The sequence below is a fragment of the Carettochelys insculpta genome, chromosome 13 (assembly GCF_033958435.1).
Source record: "Carettochelys insculpta isolate YL-2023 chromosome 13, ASM3395843v1, whole genome shotgun sequence".
NCBI lineage: Eukaryota > Metazoa > Chordata > Testudines > Carettochelyidae > Carettochelys > Carettochelys insculpta.
This window is the reverse complement of record NC_134149.1, coordinates 19386384-19406078: the sequence shown is the minus strand read 5'-3', so window position 1 is coordinate 19406078 and position 19695 is coordinate 19386384. Positions and strand designations below refer to the sequence as shown.

Genomic DNA, 19695 nt, shown 5'->3' with positions numbered 1-19695 from the left:
TTTGAAATCTCCTCCCATTTCTGTGCCCATTTTACCTGCAAAAGCTCCTTGGCAGATCCTCGTCTGTCTACGTCCATCTCCAGGCAGCGGTTCAGAAAGTCTCGGAACACAGCAGAGAGTCTCTCAGGATTCTGAAGTTCTGGGGTTCCATTAGTAGCAATCAGATACAAAGCCTAGAGAAAAATTAAACCAGAGGGTTTAACCTACTTCTTTCAGAATCCTCGACTTCTAGTACATATTCTGGTCGAAGCCCAGGTTTACACACCAAACTTCTGCTGGCAAAGCAGTATCACTTACAGATGTGATATTTTGTGACATTTTTATGCTGGCAAAAGCTGTAGTGTAGATTCAGTTACAGGAACACAAAGGACTTTTGTCATTGTAGCTCATTGCATTTGCCTAACAAGCTGCCCCAGAAAAGCAATTTTTGCTGACATAAGGTGGGTCTGCAATAGGAGGGAACTACTTTGGCAAATCACTCAAAGCACAGACTAGGCCTCAAACACTTATTTCAAAAGAACGTGGAACTTGGAATTCAAGTGCTCATCTCTGCAGTGCTCACTGTTCCTTTAAACGCTGCTGACCTATGACAATGTGATGCAGCAGATACTTGCATTCAGTCTGGACAACTGGCTACCAAAGAGATTTTGTATCAAAACTGAAGTGCAGTGCAACAGTTTATATACCCAGAGAGGAAAATAGGGACATTTAGGACTTGATTTTCAAAATATGCATATAACTGCACATGCACTTAACCACATACACAAAGCACATGGGCTGCTACATGTATGGCAGCATGCTGGACCTAAACTTTGTAGCAGTTTAAAAATTCAGTGTCAAGAAAAAATGAAATTTTAACAAATTAAATAGAAAAACTATAAAAATTAGCCATGCCAAGGCCCCATTTCATTATTTTATTATTAACTTCACTGTATCATGGTGTCCCCACACAATCAATATGCTGCACAACTCTACATGACAGTGCATAAGAGCACAGTAGAAATTGCTAAATAGTAAAGAGAAGATTTAGCAAGCTAGGCAAGTAACAATTGGGCTCTGATCACCTGGACTGGGTGGCATGGTGGGGGAGCAGGAGAGTTTGGGACTGCTGGCTAAGCACAATAGCTAGATGTTTTTTGCAAAACTATAAGGAGATGTCTAAATTACAAAATTAAGTCGACCTAATTTACTTTGGCATACAACTGGCATGGTATTTACATGGCTGTTGCACAATCACATTTTGCTCCTTGTGTCGGTGGTATGTGTCCTGATCAGAAGCACTTGCATAGATTGACGTGTTAATGGCAGGAGATATTATGGGACATCTCCTGAAAGCCAGGAACAGTTGCTGCAAGCAACGCAGCATCTACACTGACACTGTGTCAGCCTAACCATGTCGACATTGATTCTCACCTCTCCTGGAGTTATTAAGTCAGTGTGGTGGGCAAGTTCTCTTGTCAGAAGCAAAAATTTTAGTACAAGCACAGAGATGGGACACTATAAGCTGCCTTCTGTCACCCTAACTCTGTAATGTAGAACAAGTCCAAGAAATTAACCAATTAATGCAGACATTTCAGATGTAATCGCTGTTTCAGAGTATGCAACCCAATGAGATGAATTAGCTAGTTCACACTTCAAAAAGGATGTTTCAGGGGCTATGTCTAGATTGCCGAGAACTGTCGGCAAAAGATACACAAATTTCGCAATGTATTTGCATATCTTTGCCCACAGTTGTATCAGGTGAGGCTTTTCCAACATTTGGCCCAGCCACATGGGGCCAAATGTCAGGAAAAAACCCCTCTGTCGAGTCATCTCTTCTGCCTCATTGAACAAGGTATACAGGGATGTCAACAGAAGACTGGTGGATCCTTTCCAACATGCAATCTGGACGTGTGCTCTGTTGACAGAACTTCTGTCGACAGAAGCTTGCAGTCTAGACAGAGTCAGGGAGTCTGAGGACTCAGAAAGATAAAACTATATGCATTATGCTTGTTTCACATTTTCATGGTCATCTTCAACACTCAAGGGTGTAGAACACAATTAGAACAAAATTAAAAAAAGGTGAAAGCTATCAGTCTGGAGCACTATTCAGTGGCAAGGGTTGAATTACACATCAGGTTCCATGGGTGCTGACAGTGCATCCACTGGGCCATTCGAGTGCACAGATACTCTGTGCACAAAACTCACATCATACATCTGCAAAAAGAAGTATGATGCACAACTGAACATGCATTTGTGTCATCTCATATTTGAAAGCATGGTCTCGGATGCTTCTGGATGAGGAACAGAGTAGGTTTGTTGGTGGACATGTCTATAGAACTCTGTCAATCTCTTATACTTTCATTCTGCTTTGCAAAACCCAGTATTTTTGTTTTGGATACATAATCAGAATGCTGTGCCACAATTCTGGCCAGGGAATGTATCCAGTGAGGACTGGGCGAAATCATTATACACATTTCACATTTCACTGAGACTCAGAAAGTTGAAAATCTAGAAAACAAGCCTATCATGCCACCACTGGATATTCTTCACTACACTGACACTTTGACAGTTGGGTAGGTTACAAAAGGCATGTATGGAATCCTACCAACTTTTTGCACTTGGACTTTCAGAATAGGAAGAGGCCTAGAAATCCCCAGGAAAAAAAGGCCTCTTTCTGTTAGAACAGTTCTAGTTCTGTCCTATTAACTTTCAGACAGGCTCTCGCTACACAACAGCCTAAATACAAAATAATCTACACAATTTGTGCTATGCAAATTGCACAGCTTATTTCACGTGTAGCTTGAAATAAGCATTTTGGCATGTGGTGCTGTCTAAACAGCACCAAACATCAATATAAAGTGCTATTCGAGGCATTCCTTACTCCTCCTGCAATGACGTGCACAGGGATTCCAAAACAGCATGCCCATTGTTTCAGAATAATATTTCAAAATAATGGCTGCGTTTCAAAGACATGGAATAGACCTTGGTATCCCAAAACAGCTCTGCGATGTAGACATAGCCACAGTGACCAAGTCTACATTTTTTCACCCATTTAAACATACAGCAAGTAGGCCTAAAAGCTGCCTTTTTAGAGCAACTGCTGTACACAAGCAGATGTTTGCTTTGATCTTAGAAGGTACACAGACTATCAGGACAGATTCACGTTTGATTTACACCACTGTCCATTCAGAGTAATTCCTCTTAAATGATGTCTCTGGATTCACACTGGTGGAGTCCAGACCTGTGCCACTGTGTCTGAGGTCCATTGAGCTAATAGGTGAATTGATCTTTTTCAGCTTTTATCGCCTAAATGACTCCATCCAGACTGGAAACATTCAAGACATCAGATGACTTATTGTTTCCAGTGCACTTTAAAACTTACTGACCCCCTTCTGTTTGCTGTATGCTTAGTGTAGAAGTATATGAGCAGCATCTGCCCTGTTATGAATCCCAAGTCAAATAAGAGCTGCAGGTTAAATGCAGCAGCCAGTTCAGATGCTGATTCATGGCGCTGATTTTGTCACAATACATGAGTCATGAGGAACAGTCATCCTGAGCCAGACATTGCACTTTTGGAACATTTCAGAGGAAGGGAAGTAGAAAAGGAGGGCATTTTAACATTTATGTCTTGCAAAGCAGAGCAGAAAAGGTTTCCAGTATGTGGGAAATGAGAGGATTTCACAATGGTAGTAACTGAACTACAAAGGGGCAGTAAGTATTTGGCATGCAGAAAAAAGAAAACAGGAAGGATTCAGCAGACAGTTACAGCTGAGATTTGGGCAAGTTAGATGCAGACTTCGTATGTGTCACGTCTTACCCATAATTGTGTTAAGATCAATTTATAAGGACTCTCGTGCTGGGAGTTATACAGTCCAAAGCACACTAGAAATAATTTGCAATTCTTGATGAAAAATAATACAACTGGTGATTTGTGGACAAAAAGAAGAAAAGTGCTTTTTTCATTGAAACTTGAAACCCCCAACACGGATCTCAAAGTATATTGCATTTCTGTGCACTAAGGTTAGTATCTCCAGGCCTGAGTGCACACTTGGCCCAGTGAAAATCACCGTGAAAAGAGAGTAATGCTACTGCAGGTTCTGTGTGTGAACTAGAAGCCAATAGGAGGCCAGGAAAGGGCACATGTGTGATAGACTGTCTCTGAACACTTGTAGTTGAAAGGCAACAAGGAAGTAATCAGTCCAGCATGGAATGTATTTTCCTCGCATCTGGGAAATGACACAGGGTTTTGCATCAGGGTGCTATTAACTCTGTCCGTGATTAATGACCTTTAAATGCCTTAATTATTTATTTATACATTTATATTGGTGCCAGAAACTAAAGCACCTGGGCACATTACATTATTAAAACAATTATTCACAAAATAAACTATCAACGCTTCAGTTTAACGCTTTGCAGAACTCCCTGAGCACAGACAAATGCTTAAATACAACCACTACAATGACCTATACATCTGCAAAAAAGGTCTATGAATACAGGTTTCCCAACCACCTATGGGAACAGGGTTCAGAAGCATTGACCCTTCCCTGAGGACACCTTGAAGAGTTTACTCCTAGGAATTAGAGTGATCCAACAAATCCAAACTTCAGCAGGGAATTAACCTTGGATTTAACCTGGCTGGGGAGGTATAACTGAGTTTGAACGATGGCACAGAGAAGTCTAATTAGCTTTGCAATCCTGGATCTGCAGCTTCTAAAGCAATCTGACTCAACTCACTGATATCATATATATAGTAGGGAGATTCCAGCAAGTCAAAAATCAGCTGCAATTCAGCTGGAGTCTTCAGTGACACTAACTTCTCTCGCCAGATTTTGGGCCAGATCCAAGGCATGAAGGCTTTTTGCAAGAGTTCCCTAAGGAAGCTAATGGGGTATGGAATCATTCTCCCCACAAAGGAACAGCGCACAGAGGGTTCTGCTCAGAGGTCCCAGCTAGAGCACCAGGGCTGCAGCAAAAGTGTCTACTGCCCTGCCCTTTTAGAGGCGAGTATCCCACTAAGCCATCTCCCTTCCCCCCACAGTACCTCCATGCAGCGGTGGAGAAGGCACTGCACAGAAACAGTCTGCAATGAAAATTATTGTGTGCAACTGAAGGAAAGCCCACACTTGCACTGCACACCCAAAATCTGTGACTTTCCAAAAGAATCAAGAGCCATGTGCAAAAGCTGCAATGTCAAGTTAGTTTAAAACCCTATGCCACTTCATCCTTAATGTTCCTCTTGAATCTAGATATCATTAATCAGAACCTATAAGTATGTCTACACTGCAATAAAAAGATTCTGGCATGGCCCAGGCTGGCCGGAGTCAGCTGATGGTGGCTTGTGGGACCTGGACACACAGGGCTATACCACGGCAGTGTAGGCGTTTGGGCTCAGGTTGGAGTCTGGGCTCTGAGCCCACATGGGAGGAGAGGGTCTCAGATCTTGGGCTACAGCCCAAGCCCAGATATCAACATTGCAATGTTTGGTTCCACTGCTAGGGTGGCCAACCCTCCAGGATTGTCCTGGAGTCTCCAAAAATTAAAGATGAATCTTTAATTAAAGAAAATGTCATGGGATGAGTAAGTCCAACCAATATTACCAGAACCTGAGTCAGCAAACCTGGGGCCCCAAGATGGTGATGCAGGGTTTTGGCTGCAGTGCAGACGTATCCTGTGAGCAAAGCTAGAGGCCATACTTTGTTGTGATATTCTCTCTATGAAATGTTAATCCATGGTCTTCTCCTAATGCCATCGGGAGGGAGACACAAGCTGTATCTTCTATAAGTGCAGGTTGCTGTACAGCTCTGAGGATTCACCCAGGGATAGAAGACCAGTGTTCAACTGGGGGTTTCATTCACCCATACAATTACATAAGGGTTTCCCTTACTATTCACTCATTCAAAAGGCATATTGATTAACTTAGTGAATAAATATGTTTCTTGGGACAAAATGTAAACTATTCCATAGCATAAATGCCCCAATTGTTTACAGTCACAACTGGTGTTAAATCATAACTTTAAAACTGCATTTACTAAAAAGGAAATACAGATTTCACTATCAGGTAAGACATTTCATTTATTTAACAAATATACAGTGATCCAGGTTGGGGAAAATTCTCTTCTCCCCTTGTTTTGTTTGAAATTCTTTTCACAAGATTTTATCAGCTGGACACCATTGGAATCAGAAAGATTTTTGTCATCGGAGACACAGCAGAAGGAAACTTCAGAAAACAAGCAGATATACTGAGAATTTTTAAACCTCTCTGAAGGCAAAAATGACACATATTGGCTATGTCTACTCGTGCCCCAAACTTCGAAATGGCCATGCAAATGGCCATTTCGAAGTTTACTAATGAAGCGCGGAAATGCATATTCAGCGCTTCATTAGCATGTGGGCGGCAGCGGCGCTTCGAAATTGACGCTTCTTGCCACCGTGCGGCGCGTCCTGACCGGGCTCCTTTTCGAAAGGACGCCGCCTACTTCGAAGTCCCCTTATTCCCATCAGCTCATGGGAATAAGGGGACTTTGAAGTAGGCAGGGTCCTTTCGAAAAGGAGCCCCGTCGGGACGAGCCGTGCGGCGGCAAGAAGCGTCAATTTCGAAGCGCCGCTGCCGCCCGCATGCTAATGAAGCGCTGAATATGCATTTCCGCGCTTCATTAGTAAACTTCGAAATGGCCATTTGCATGGCCATTTCGAAGTTTGGGGCACGTGTAGACACGGCCATTGAGAACATCGTGGCTGTGTCTACACTAGCCAAAAACTTTGAAATGGCCATGCAAATGGCCATTTCGAAGTTTACAAATGAAGCGCTGAAATACATATTCAGCGCCTAATTAGCATGCGGGCGGCCGCAGCGCTACGAAATTGACGCGGCTCGCCGCCGCACGGCTCCTCGCTGCACGGCTCGTCCAGACAGGGCTCCTTTTCGAAAGGACCCCGGCTACTTCAAAGTTCCCTTATTTCTATGAGCAGATGGGAATAAGGGGATTTCCAAGTTGCCAGGGTCCTTTCGAAAAGGAGCCCCATCTGGACGAGCTATGCAGCAGCAAGCCGCGTCAATTTTGAAGTGCCGCGGTGGCCCACATGCTAATGAGGTGCTGAATATGTATTTCAGCGCTTCATTAGTAAACTTTGAAATGGCCATTTGCATGGCCATTTCGAAGTTTTTGGCTAGTGTAGACATAGCCCATGAACAACAATAGCTTCTGAGGGTACCTCCTTTATGTCTCTGAGGGGTAGTTGTGTTATCCTGTTTCAGAAAAAACAAGGAGGAAACCTGTGGTGCTTTAAAAACTAACAAATTTATTGGAGCCTATGCTCTTGTGGGCCATAACCCGCCTCAGGCATCTGATGAAGCGCGTTCTGGCCCACAAACGTTCATGCCCAGATGAATTTGTTAATCTTTGAAATATGTATTGGTATGCTGCAATGACGCTGTTGAAACAATACCTGGCTTGTGTGGTTTAGACAGGACATTGTATCTAATGTTAGGACAACATGGAAGGACAGTGCTGTATGACTCCACTTGCGCCTTACCCTGAGAGGATTTTCATTAAGGTATGGAGGTTCTCCTTCCACCATTTCTATTGCCATTATCCCTAAGGACCAGATGTCAACTTTGGGGCCGTAGGCTTTCCTTGTTACTACTTCTGGCGCCATCCAGTAGGGAGTCCCCACCATTGTGCTTCGTTTACTCTGCTCTGGGGTAATCTGAGCACAGAACCCAAAATCAGCTGCAGAGAAGGAAAAAGTATTGTTAACGTTAACTTAAGCTAGGATGCAAACCAATACAAACACTCCATGCTCCACACAAGGCTGAAACAAAGTATCTGCTGGAAACATGGCCATGTTCTGGGTTACATAGCAGGATATAACCAAAGAAATACTGAATTGAACCATTTAGGTTCTTTAACAAAGTGTGACTCTACAGCTCTTATTTGTGTGGGAAACCACACAGCCTTTGGGGCTTTAGATCAGAACTCTGGGCTCTAGAAGAACGCAGCCAAATAATTTTAAATCACCTACTTATGTTTTCAGATTTCCCTGGGGTGTTAAAATTGTTCTCAAATGAAACATTTCTTGGCTACAGTGGCCAATGTACTAGCACTTCCTTCAGGTAATCGGCCGTCAGTTAGCAATTCCACAACCACCACCGGAATAATGCCACCTGACCAAGAACACCTACTCAGTTTGACAGATCCATCCATCCCGAGAAGAATGTTGTCACTCTTGATATCTCTATGGATCACTTGGTTTGAATGCAAGAAATCTAGCGCTTGCAGGCACTGATATAAAAAAAGAACATAAAGGTAAAAGTTAATGGTCTGATTTCATTACATGGGGAGGGGAAATAAACAATATCTTTAAAAGATTTAACTTCTAGATGAACTGTGAGCAATGACAGAATATTGTGCTGTCAAGTGCAACAGCTTGCTGCTTCAATGCTGTAAGAATAATAACTTACTAAATGAAGGCACACTAGCTTTTTGAATTAGAAATGTCAATTATTGTTACAGACTACAGCCTGGAAGCACAAATGGAATGATTGCTGTTGCAGTGACTTTTGCTATCTCTGTCCCATATGACCAACTATTGTTTGCTAGAAAAGAAACCATAAAGCTCTTTCAGTATGAATTGTATCACTATTGGCAGAAGGCTGCATGACAAAGAATTTAGAGTTAGAATCTGCAACAGATTTAAAAAAATTTTTCAACACTTTAAAAAAATACCTTCATTTTGGATGAAATTTCTCATACTTCACCAAATGAGCATTTGTTTTTACTTGCAGTTTTTCACGTTGTTTGACAAGACTATTTCCTTTTAAAAGGCAAGGCAGAAGGTGCACGACTGAACTACCACAGGTAAACATTCAAAGGAACAAAACACAGCCAAATCAGTAAAAAATGCCATCGTAACTGGGCTTTATTACAAGGGTGGCTTTTTTCATCAGAACATAAATCTGATTTCCTTTAAGATGCTCTTCCTTATCTAATATTAAAAAGACAGCTTATAAATAAGGATGTATTTTGAGATCTCTTACATTCTTATCATGATGTCACACGATCCCAGAAAGCACATCCATGCTTGGCACCTCTTACCTCTCTACAGACAGCTGCTATCTGTCCTTCATCCATACAGGTCTCCGTAACAACATCCGTTAAGGAGCCTCCTGCCAAGTATTCCATAACTACCCAAAGTTCATCACCGACTAGGTAGCTGAAACAAGAAAATGAAGACACCACCATCAGTAAGAGTAGCTTTTTGCAGAGCTGATTTGACAAAAAGAAACTCACAGCTGACTATGCCTATTTGTCATTTTTCACTGAAGACCGGGTATAATTAACAGCTCAGACTGCTTGGGAAGAATGTGTGTAGCCCAAATGAAAAAAAGGCAACACATTATAGGTAATACTTTAACTAGGTTAGTTAGGTTTTAGACCACTTGTGGGCAACCCACTGGGACTCCACCTGCGGCCCTCAGGCGGCCAGCTGTCCCCTTCCCCCATGAGCCTCTCGTGCTCCGGGAGCCGCTCCCAGTATTCCAACTCTGGGAAGGAGGCAGAGGAAGAGGATGGTATGCAAATCAGGCAATTTGTGCATGCTGAAGGTGCTGGGAAGGAAGGGGAAAAGCAGGTAATTGTGGGGCTCCAGCTCCTCAGTGCAGAAGAGGTAAATGGTGGCAGGAGGGGCTGCAGATGGCACCCCAGTGGGCTGTAGGCTGCTGAGGCCCACTGAGGTGAAGGAGGGCTGCTCATGCAGCCTACCCACTATTGGTGGTTGCCCATCTCTGCTTTAGACAGTAAAAATACAGTTGAGAAACATGTAAAGAATGTTAAATCCATATCACATTACTTGTTTCACAAAGAAATTATGTACATGTGTGTGTTTGCGGCTATATATATGGATTGAACCGCTCTAATCTGGCACCCTCGGATTAGAGAGTGCCACATGAGAGAATTTGCCTGACTATAGGAGGTCAATATTGTCTAGCAGCATAACCGACAGCTTCACTGCCTACTGCACACTCAAGAGACATGTAGCGGAATATTAGAGCTAAATAACAGTGCAGAACACTGACAGCCAGGACTGGTGGCTGGAAACAAACTTTACGGAACCACAAGAAATTGGAAAGACCCATGATAAGTGGTCATCCAGCTAACTAAATCATGCTGGATTGTGGATGTTGCCAGACAACAGAGTTCCAGACTAGAGAGGTTCAACCTGTATATACAGACACACAGCGTTAATAACCATTAACTCCAAAAGCTTTAAGATGCATAGCAGCCAATGAGGGCTGAAGATGGAATTTGATCAACAGTCTGATAACCCTGAATAATATGAACGTAGGGAAAAGAAATCCTTTATATGCTGCCTGCAGAAAGCATAATCAAGTTGTAGCTGGACATTTTTTACTTATTTAGCCTATGAGAAGCAAAGCAAGAACGTTTTTCAGCACGTTTGAAGTATCCATGGATATAAAAAAAATAAATTAAAACTGACAGGGCAAAAGTTTATGATGCGCTCGGAAACATGAAATGTTTTTGTTTTATTTTGTTTTGTTTTGTTTTAAATTAAAGAAATGAAAAATTCCCATTAGGAATCCAGTCTTGTCTGAAATTACATGCATGGTATCCTATCAGGAAGCCCCAGTTAACAGAATTTCTATAACAGTTTACCAGTGCCCACTTCATAAAATAGGAAGAATATGTCCATCTAATAAAACATGCAGATTGCTATACCTATTGACAGTTGTTTTCATTAAAAGCATGTGCGGGCCAAAATTCTAAAAAACGATGTCTACACAATTTCAGGAATCTTTCACATGGGCACAGAAGGAAGAATAGCTTTCTGTAAGCTTTTATAATTGGATCCTTATGCTCAGTGATTATCTTTGTGTGCACAAATGGTCATTTGCATGCAAAACTGAGAAAAAATGGCTAAGTCTTTGACCCACGGTATATAAACAAGCTGTACAATGATAATGACCAGTACAACTTACCTGTCTAAATAGTTAACAATATTAGAATTCTTATTTTCCCTCATGACCAAGATTTCATTAATAATTAGTTCCTTTTTAGGCTGCTGCTGGAGATTCATTTGCTTTATGGCCACCTAAAATGAAATTTTTAAAAACATGCTAAGTTTAATAGCATAAATTGCAACAGACCAGAATGCAAAAGACATAAATGTGTTCGAGACTTTATGTTTCAGAGCAGCTGAAAACTATACCATATTGCCCTTTTATTAGGCATTAGTAAATTGTATCTTGCATTGCAATACTATGCTTTATACTTTGAAATTCACTCAGGTGCCAATTACAGAATATATTACTTTACATCCTATTTTGCAAAGTATATAGCATAGCTTTAATTGTCAATTGCTACTTAAAAGATTAATATTTTGTAGTCCTAGCTTGTTCCAAAATGGTCTCAATTTATTGCATTCATTTTTGCAAGTAATTAGTGATTGTGCTACGTTGACTAAAATAAAAAAATAAAAAATAAAACCACCCTGCAATAAGTACATGCAACAATACAGGTTCAATAACTATTCTCCAAGGAGAAGATAATTTATTCCAGTTACATAAATTGTATCAAATGCATATATCAGTATCATACAACAAACATTAATAGAACATTATTAAGGTAAAAGAGGAAAACTGAATTCTGGTATTTCCCGAATATAGTGCATGATTTGGCAACCTAAATAATGTTATTTTAATAAAGCTGGGTTCAATATTCTAGGTTTCTTTTAAAACCTGTAACACCTCCATCCCTTGCCCACAAATTTCATCATGTAGCATCATCCTAGCACCAACATGGGTCACCAGCAGAGTTAAAATCTCCAGATAACTGGTGTGCAACCTGAAACTCGTGGGCAGCTTGCAGCCCATCAGAGTAATCTGATAGCAGGATGTGCTATCATTTTGCAGACATTGACCATGCTCAGGCTGTGCCCCCACAGCACCCAGTGGCCATTGTTCTCTTTTCTCAGACAATGGGAGCTGTGGGAAGTGGCACCTTGAGATTCTATCTGCTCACCCCCGCCCAAGTATATTCTCTTTTGCTACATGTTCTGCAACCTGTCCCTATCCCAATCCCATCTTCTCTTCAGTACCCTGGTTGCTTATTCCAGGCCCATTCTGTTCACCTAGCCAGTCGTAGTTACCACTCACTAGTCTTCTTATCCCAGTCCCACTTCCTTTGACCAACCTGTCCGAGTCTCCATCTAGACTCTTCATTCCACACCCACTGGTCTCCCTCCCCTCTGTTCCTACTCTCCTTGCACAGAAATTTCCAGTCCTCCTAGTTCCCTGTCCCCTGCTTCCTTGCCCAGCCAGTCACAGTTGGCCCTCCTCCCCAACTCCCTGTTTCCACTTTTCCTCCCCAACTACTAACCTCCTTGTCTGAACCTACTCCTAACCCTCATCCCAGGTCCGATTCTTGCTCCCACCACTGTGCCTGAACCCAGTGGTGGAGGTAGAGGAGTGGCTGTGGGGGATGACAGCCTTGCCAGACACCAGGGCAGTGTGGGGGAGGCACAGCTCCATGTTCCCAGAAGGGGCAGAGCCAAGGATGGAAGGGGCAGGGCCAAGGCAGCCAGCTCTCCGTGATACCAAGAGTTCCCTGTGGTCCCCCACAGACAGCCCTTAGTGCTGCCCAGCCCTCCAGCAGCAACTGAAGGAGCCCTGGGCTCTGGGTGCCATTGCTTCTGCAGTAGCAACTGAGAGCCCCAGGCCCTTTCGAATTGCCAGGCCCTGGGGCAATGCCTCCTATGCCCCTCCCCCCCACTCTTCCTGTGGCAGGCTGGGAAATAGCAATCATCTCCCTGCTCTCACGTCTGGGGCCCAGAGCGCAGCAGCAATCACAAGAAAAATGCTGCTCCACACCCCAATGAAGACGCCGAGTGCAGACACAATCTGGGGGCAATTTAGCGGCAAAAAATCTAAGACATCTCTCCTGAGCACAGATAATGAATTTTCACACATTGCCAGATTTAACCGTTATCATATAGGACACAGAAGGCCCAGTTTCAAAATCCCTGCTCCAGAGCAGGGAGACACCAGAGAAGAGGCCTCCAGAGTTTTTAAACATAGACAAAATAATGGTGTTTTCAATGGCCTTATTGTCAGAACCTTTTTAGCTCAAATATTTTTTGGGGGGAGGGGGGAAGGTCTGCAGCAAATCTCTGGCAACTGAAAACAGTGTCTTATAGGAGGAAACTTCAGGCAACCACTATCTGATGTGGTATTATCTGTCCTATCTATACCATGCACCAGAGGTGAAATTCATTCCTTCTCACAATACAAAGAATTTGAAGGGGGAATAAATGAAATCCAGCCTATCTAACATGGGGCAAGCAGCCCTTTCATAGCCACTGCTCCAGCTGGGTTTGGCTTCTTTGGACTTGGTTAAGAAATCACTTCCCTGGATTGCAGGAGAGCAGAAAATGTAGGTCATTCAAACAAATGACCTCAGACCAACCCCTCCCCAAGAACTGCATAAGGTCCCAACACACCAAGCAGTTATACATGTGCTGAACTTTAAACACGAGTCAATGGGATGATTTCTTTGCTTAAATCAAGCATGTGTGTAAATGTTTGTAGGACTGGGCTGAAACATGTATTTTTATGGTAGACGTTAACCATTATCTCCAGGGCACAGGAAGCCTTATAAAAACCCCACTAACGTCGATGAGTGATGTGGTTAGGTTAATGTTTTTGTGTCTGATCCTAAGAGAAGTCCCCCTCAGTTTTGTGCAGTCAAGCACCTCTGAAAATCATACAGTTTTTATTGGCTGTCTAACTATAGCTCTAGGGGCCTTACTTTGGTCACCTAATCTTCAAAATTTTTATATTTATATATAATTTCAAAAAGATTGGTTTGAAAAAAATACAAATGAACATGAAGATGACAACTAAAAGTAGCAAAAACTTTGGATGTTCGAAGTCAAAACATTGCTCCTACAAGACCTCATTCATTCTTCCATTTCCCTGACCGTGATCAGCTGTTGCGCACTTGAACCAATGTGTAGTGTCTTGCACTGTGACACATGGCCTGAGCAAAAATACATGTTTTAAGGACAGATCTTTACCTTTCATTTTGAGTTTTCTTGTTTGAAATGGTCTGGGTCAACCAACTTCAATGACACTAAAACATTATGTATTAACAATACTCTGCCTTTAATATTTGCATTGAAGATGAAAAGTGCAGTAGAAAAGTGAGAAGTGTTATTACTGTAGTTGAATCAGTGATTAAAATAAACTGAAATTTAGTGATGGAAACATCCATCAGCAAATCTGACAACTGGTCGTTGCATTAATACATTCAGTCATTAAGACGGTGCTAACATGCCCTGCTGTGTAGGATGTAACTTCTCTTTTCATACACTTTCTGGTTATACTTTTTGGCAGTGCTTCATAATGCTATGGACAAACTTTCTCAGGTCACTGCAATGAATCATATTTTTTTCCTTATATCAGTTAGACATGGGCTGAACTGTTTGACAAACTCTGAGTGTCTTCAAACCTAGGGTTATCCATTAAGCCTGTAGATAAGTTAGAGGATGTGCAATCTATCTCTCTCAGTAATCTAAGGTCTAATCTACAAAAGGTTTTGTGTGGTAAATTTTAGGGTATAAGCTCTTTCAGTATAAATACGTTTATATTGGTACAGCTGTTTCCACCAAGGTATCCTGAAATAGGTACTCCGTGCCTTTGAAACATGCCTGTTATTTCAAAATATTTTTCAAAATAACAGTTGCGCTATTTCGGCATCCCTGTACTTCTCATTGCAGGATTTAAGATTTAAGAGGATGTAAGAACTGGACTGAAGAAAAAGTAGGTAGGGAAAAATATTCCACTTAACAACCAGCCATACTGGGGTGAAATTCTCATTCTGCTGAAGTCAGTAGCAAAGCTCTCATTAATTTCTATGGAGTGAGGCATTCCAAGAGTTCAAAAGAACCCACTTTAGGGTAAACCAGTAGCTGATATCGTGATGTTAAGCTGTATATGAATATTAAGTATGACACAATATTCTTGACAAAAGAGAAAATATTAAAGAATTACATAAAAATCTGGATTTAATATTAACACTTACCTCTTGTCCCGTGGCAATGTCTATTGCTGTATAAACAGTACCCGATGCCCTAGAAAAAAAAAATCAAGCAAAAAGTGAGGAGCTATGCAGTGCCTTTAAGCAAAGTTAACGGCATATGCCAAATCTCTGTCTAAGCAGTTTACAAAATATATTCATTCAGCCATCACAATAGTTAGCTGTGCACAATGCAAAGCATGCTTACAAAAACCCAAGCTTAGCACCTGAGTGAAAGATGCATGCTGAGTTATTTGTTGTGACCAGACCTGCCCCTCCAAAAAAAAAAACCTCTGCAAAAAAATGGTTTATTGACTTTTTTGACTTTTTGTATAAAAATGAAAATCCAAAAAATATCCCTCCAACCTCCCCTTTTTTGTAAAACCCTAAAAGTTCTGCATTAAAATTATTACTAAAAATAAAACATTTTCATTTTCTTCTATTTTGTTACTGCAGTATATAAGACACATTTCACAACCAGCTCCACCTGTGTGACCCCTCTGGAAGATTTACAGGTAAGTTTCATGGCTTCAGAAGGAGCTGTGCCTCATTTCTAGGAGTGCCCTGGGGACTCTGGCACTAGAGGATAAGAAAGCAATAAAAAATTAGGGAAAAGAATTCCCTCTGTAGATCGTCCAGCAGGAAGACACAGATACATACTGAGGATCATCAGCACTTGAGATGCTCAGAGATTACATTCTCTGCAGTGTTTGCTCAGAGGCTTTCTACAGAGCCGCTGTTTGGTTTCTTTAGTGTCTTCTTTAGTTAGCAACATGCAAACCTTGACAATATCTCAACTTTCCTGCAGGTTTATCTTAACATTGATTAAAAATGTCTAGGTGAGATTCAAATGTGGTTGAGTTGAGCTACTTATATTTCATTCTAGCTTGATGGGTGAAGTGCTGCCAACTTTATTTTCTACTCTCAACATCCCATTTTCTGCACAACTGCTCACCTTCTGTGAGCTCTCATTTGGTTTTTTCAAAACTGCAGGGCTGTACTCCTATTTTAAATGTTTTTCTTGGAGTCAGAGTTTGCTCCTGGATAGGAAGCCTGAGGTTCTTTTTGAGGCAGAGATTTGGGCTGGCCTTCAATTAACTGGCTAGATTGTACCACCTGATTTTTAATTCTGCTTTTGCACCTATAGACATTGTTCATTTTATTGGGAAAATTCTGCTAGGTGAGAATCCCTGAACTCCTAAAAACACATGCAAATAAATAAATAAGAAGCTCTAGATTCCTAAGTATGTCATGTCACTCGGCAGCTTCCTACTGTAGGGTGTCAGACATTTGAATCCTTCATCGTCCTTACATTCATGCTTCATTTCCGAAGCCGATCTGGAGTCTGTCACAGAGCCACCAGAAAATAAAGTGACACACCAATCAGCATATGCAGACTAGACACACTGGTTTTTTGCCATCTGTTCCTGCTTAAGAAAGAGTCTTTCCCCACAGTGTTAATGGATTGTTGGAACTGGAAAAAGGTAATAAATGGAGCAAAACACCTAGTGTGTTTAAATGCTGAAGGGCCATGGTGACATTTGTTAACATGACTGGAAGCTAACACCTGAATTAAAGCACAGATTCTCAAGCTGTGAGCATTTAGAGAGCCTTTCCAGCTTGTCTGTAGAAGCGGGAGGACCAACATGGGAATTTTGAGAAGGGAAGTGGGAACATTTACTTACTTTGAATGGAAACCTAGAGAACCAGCTAATTTCAATTTAAACCAGTTGCTCAGTGTTACATGGCCTTCATGTTAGTTCTGTTCACCTGGAAGCTGAAATATTTCCATAGTATTTTACCTTGGCAGTTACTCCTTTGTGCACTACAGACTGCGTGCCTCTCTTGGAAACAATGTGATCATTTGACATGCTCTGCATTCTTTTAATATAAATACAAATGCATTTTCTATGATTAATTGGAGAGATTAATCCAATTTGTTTTCATAAAAATCCAACTGTTTGTTCAGGGTTACTAATACTGAGCTGTACCTCCTTAGCTCACTGCTGTTAGGGTTTTTTTGTTTTTTTTTTTTAACAGCTATTTGAATTAGGATGCCTTTTTGTAAGCTCAAGGCTATCTGGTAAGAATTTGGATAGTGAGTATTTTAAATAAATACTGCTATAATTTTACAGCAGGGGCTTTTTTTCTTCCTAGTGGTTATAATTTTTGTCCAGTCTCTTTTAAAATACTTTGTAACAGATGTGTTTTAATAAAGTTAGGCACTTTGGAGGATCTAGAATTGGATCTGTATCAATATCCTTGTGAAGTGGAAATGGTGAAGTTGAACCAAGAAACTTAATCACAGAAACCATTAAACATCTTCATCTTAGAAAAACAACAAGAAGTCATATGGTACCTTATAGATTAACAGATTTTTTGGAACATAAGCTTTCACGAGCAAAGTCCTGCTTCGTCAGATGCCTGGCAAAGTGGATCTTTGCCCATGAAAGCTTATGCTCCGATAAATCTGATCATCTATAAGATGCCACAGGACTTCTCATTGTGTTTGTAGATTCAGACTAACATGGCTACCCCTCTCATATTTTGTTAGGAGGTATCCAAAACTGAGCCAGTGTAGCCTTCTCTATCAAGTAGCCATAACCTAAGTCTCCTATATAACCTGAAGTGTCTGTAAGGCTGATGGATCTGGGTTGTTGGCAGGAGGGAATGTACCTGCGACCTTACAGGCTAAAGCCAGTGACTCCATGACATAAGGTAAAAGCCAGCCAGCTCTCAGCTAAGGTAGTAAAGGAGAGACTTCACTCTCTTGTCAGTGGTCTCAGTGCCTTGGAAGTTATACCCATGACTCGTAAACCAAGGAGAAATACAAAAAAAGAGATTCAGCTGTGACGCTCACCTACCTCGCAGGGTGACTATGCTGACTAACATACACAGGTCACAAACCATATGGAGCACTGCTGAGTGACTGCCCACCCAATTCACTTTTCCTTAAATCCTCTTCAGCTGCAGCCTGCCAGGTACCCCTGTCTTCCCCTCGCGTCTCCTGTCTCCTTATTAACAGCTACTGAAAGATCTAGCTACTCATTTCCTATTCTATTCCGATCTTCAATATAAACTTAACTGACTATTTGTAATAAATGCCAGGAAATCAGCTCAGTAAGCTGTGTCATCTTCACTGGCATTAATTAAACACATAAGCAGAGTGATGACCACCACATCCTCTGCTTTACTTGTAAATAAGCACAGCAACTCCTCGTCTCACTTCAAAAGCAAACCCTAAGGGTATAGCATCCTCAGAAAAGACTTCACTTCCAATGTACTTCCACTTTCTCTTGGGATCTCTATTCAGCACAAAGTGAAGGAGCATGTCCAATCCCCTTTGTCAGACTCGTGAAATATGTGAAATGAAGCTTTGATATCCCAGCAGTGAAAATTTATTTCAATCTTGGCTATAAGATTAAAATTCTGTCCTGGCCTGATAAAACCAAAGGCATTGTTTTTGTACGTCTTCTCTTTACATGCAAACATTGTGCTGCATTTTACTGTAAGCCTATGTCTACACTAGAAGCCTCTGTCAACAGAAGTCACTGTCAGAAGGGATTTCCTGGCAAAACTTTTGCCAACAGAGTGTCTCTACACATAAAAGTGGATTGAGAGAGCAGTGGGCTCTGTTACAGACAGCAGCCAGACTGCCCCGCCCTCTCTCATCAGAACGGCCGAACAGAAGCTCTGCAAACAGGGTTGCCTGGTGAACACTGTTGAGAGAGGTGTTATACCTGAATGGGTAGAGGTATAATGCTGCCGATGGATGTGCCAGGTTTTGTCAGCAAACTGTTGACAAAGAGCATTTTGCATATAGATGTTCCATGGTTTTTCCCAACAAAAGCCCAGTTTTGCCGAGAAAAACCTATCATGTAAATATAGCCTAAGTCATTACCCTGAGTCCTTGTATCTTTTTTACAATTTTTTTAAAAAGGGGAGTGTCTCAAAAAAGCGTGTTTTGGGGAAGGCTGCAATGATTCTGATGATAAACCAAAAGTCAGCAGTGACAAAATCCAACAGGAATTCATAAGAGAGTATGTGCTCTTTCTCAAAATTGTGAAATACTTCATACAAGCCACTTCTGAGCAACTAAGAAAACCAAGAAGAATAGCTTCTTTCACTCTTCCACATGCAGGCCTGAAGTTTAGAATCATCATAGTTCATAGAGAGTCTCAGAGAGGTAGCCATGTTAGTCTGTAACCATAAAAACAACGAGCAGTCCTGTGACACCTTAGAGTCTGACCTAACGAATTTGTTAGTCTCTAAGGTGCCACAGAACTGCTGTTGTTATTAAGCAGAAAGTTGACTGCCTGACATAGTTCTCATTGTCTGTTTTTAGGTGCTTTTAACTTTGTCAAACTTAAATCATTTGGGCTGATGTGGGGTGTTGGTCTCAGGCTACTTTTTTAAGGTTCAGCCAAAAAAAAAAAGTTTTGAAAGTTCAGTTATTTCCAAGAATGTTTTGCCTGTTCAAAAATTCCTGCAAGTGTTCATTGAAAAGTGCAAGTCCGTACTTGGAAGTAGGGATTTGAAAATTGGTGGGAGAAAAGAGGATACCCTTCTGTTAAAGATGCCTTCTGTTGTCTTCATGACCCTGAATGAGGCAGGGGAGATT

General features: G+C 41.5%; 1 protein-coding gene across 6 annotated transcripts in view; it reads right to left on the bottom strand.

Moving 5' to 3' along the window:
• Positions 1–19695, bottom strand: part of PAK3 (p21 (RAC1) activated kinase 3) — a 188725-nt gene that overhangs the window by 8520 nt on the left and 160510 nt on the right. For all 6 annotated transcript variants that reach the window (XM_075007384.1, XM_075007383.1, XM_075007388.1 and 3 more), the window contains 6 exons: positions 15081–15129; positions 10979–11091; positions 9078–9195; positions 8165–8264; positions 7516–7712; positions 36–173 (listed from right to left, as the gene is read on the bottom strand). In XM_075007384.1, coding sequence (XP_074863485.1) covers positions 36–173; positions 7516–7712; positions 8165–8264; positions 9078–9195; positions 10979–11091; positions 15081–15129 — 715 coding nt within the window. The remainder of the gene's footprint in view (positions 1–35; positions 174–7515; positions 7713–8164; positions 8265–9077; positions 9196–10978; positions 11092–15080; positions 15130–19695) is intronic.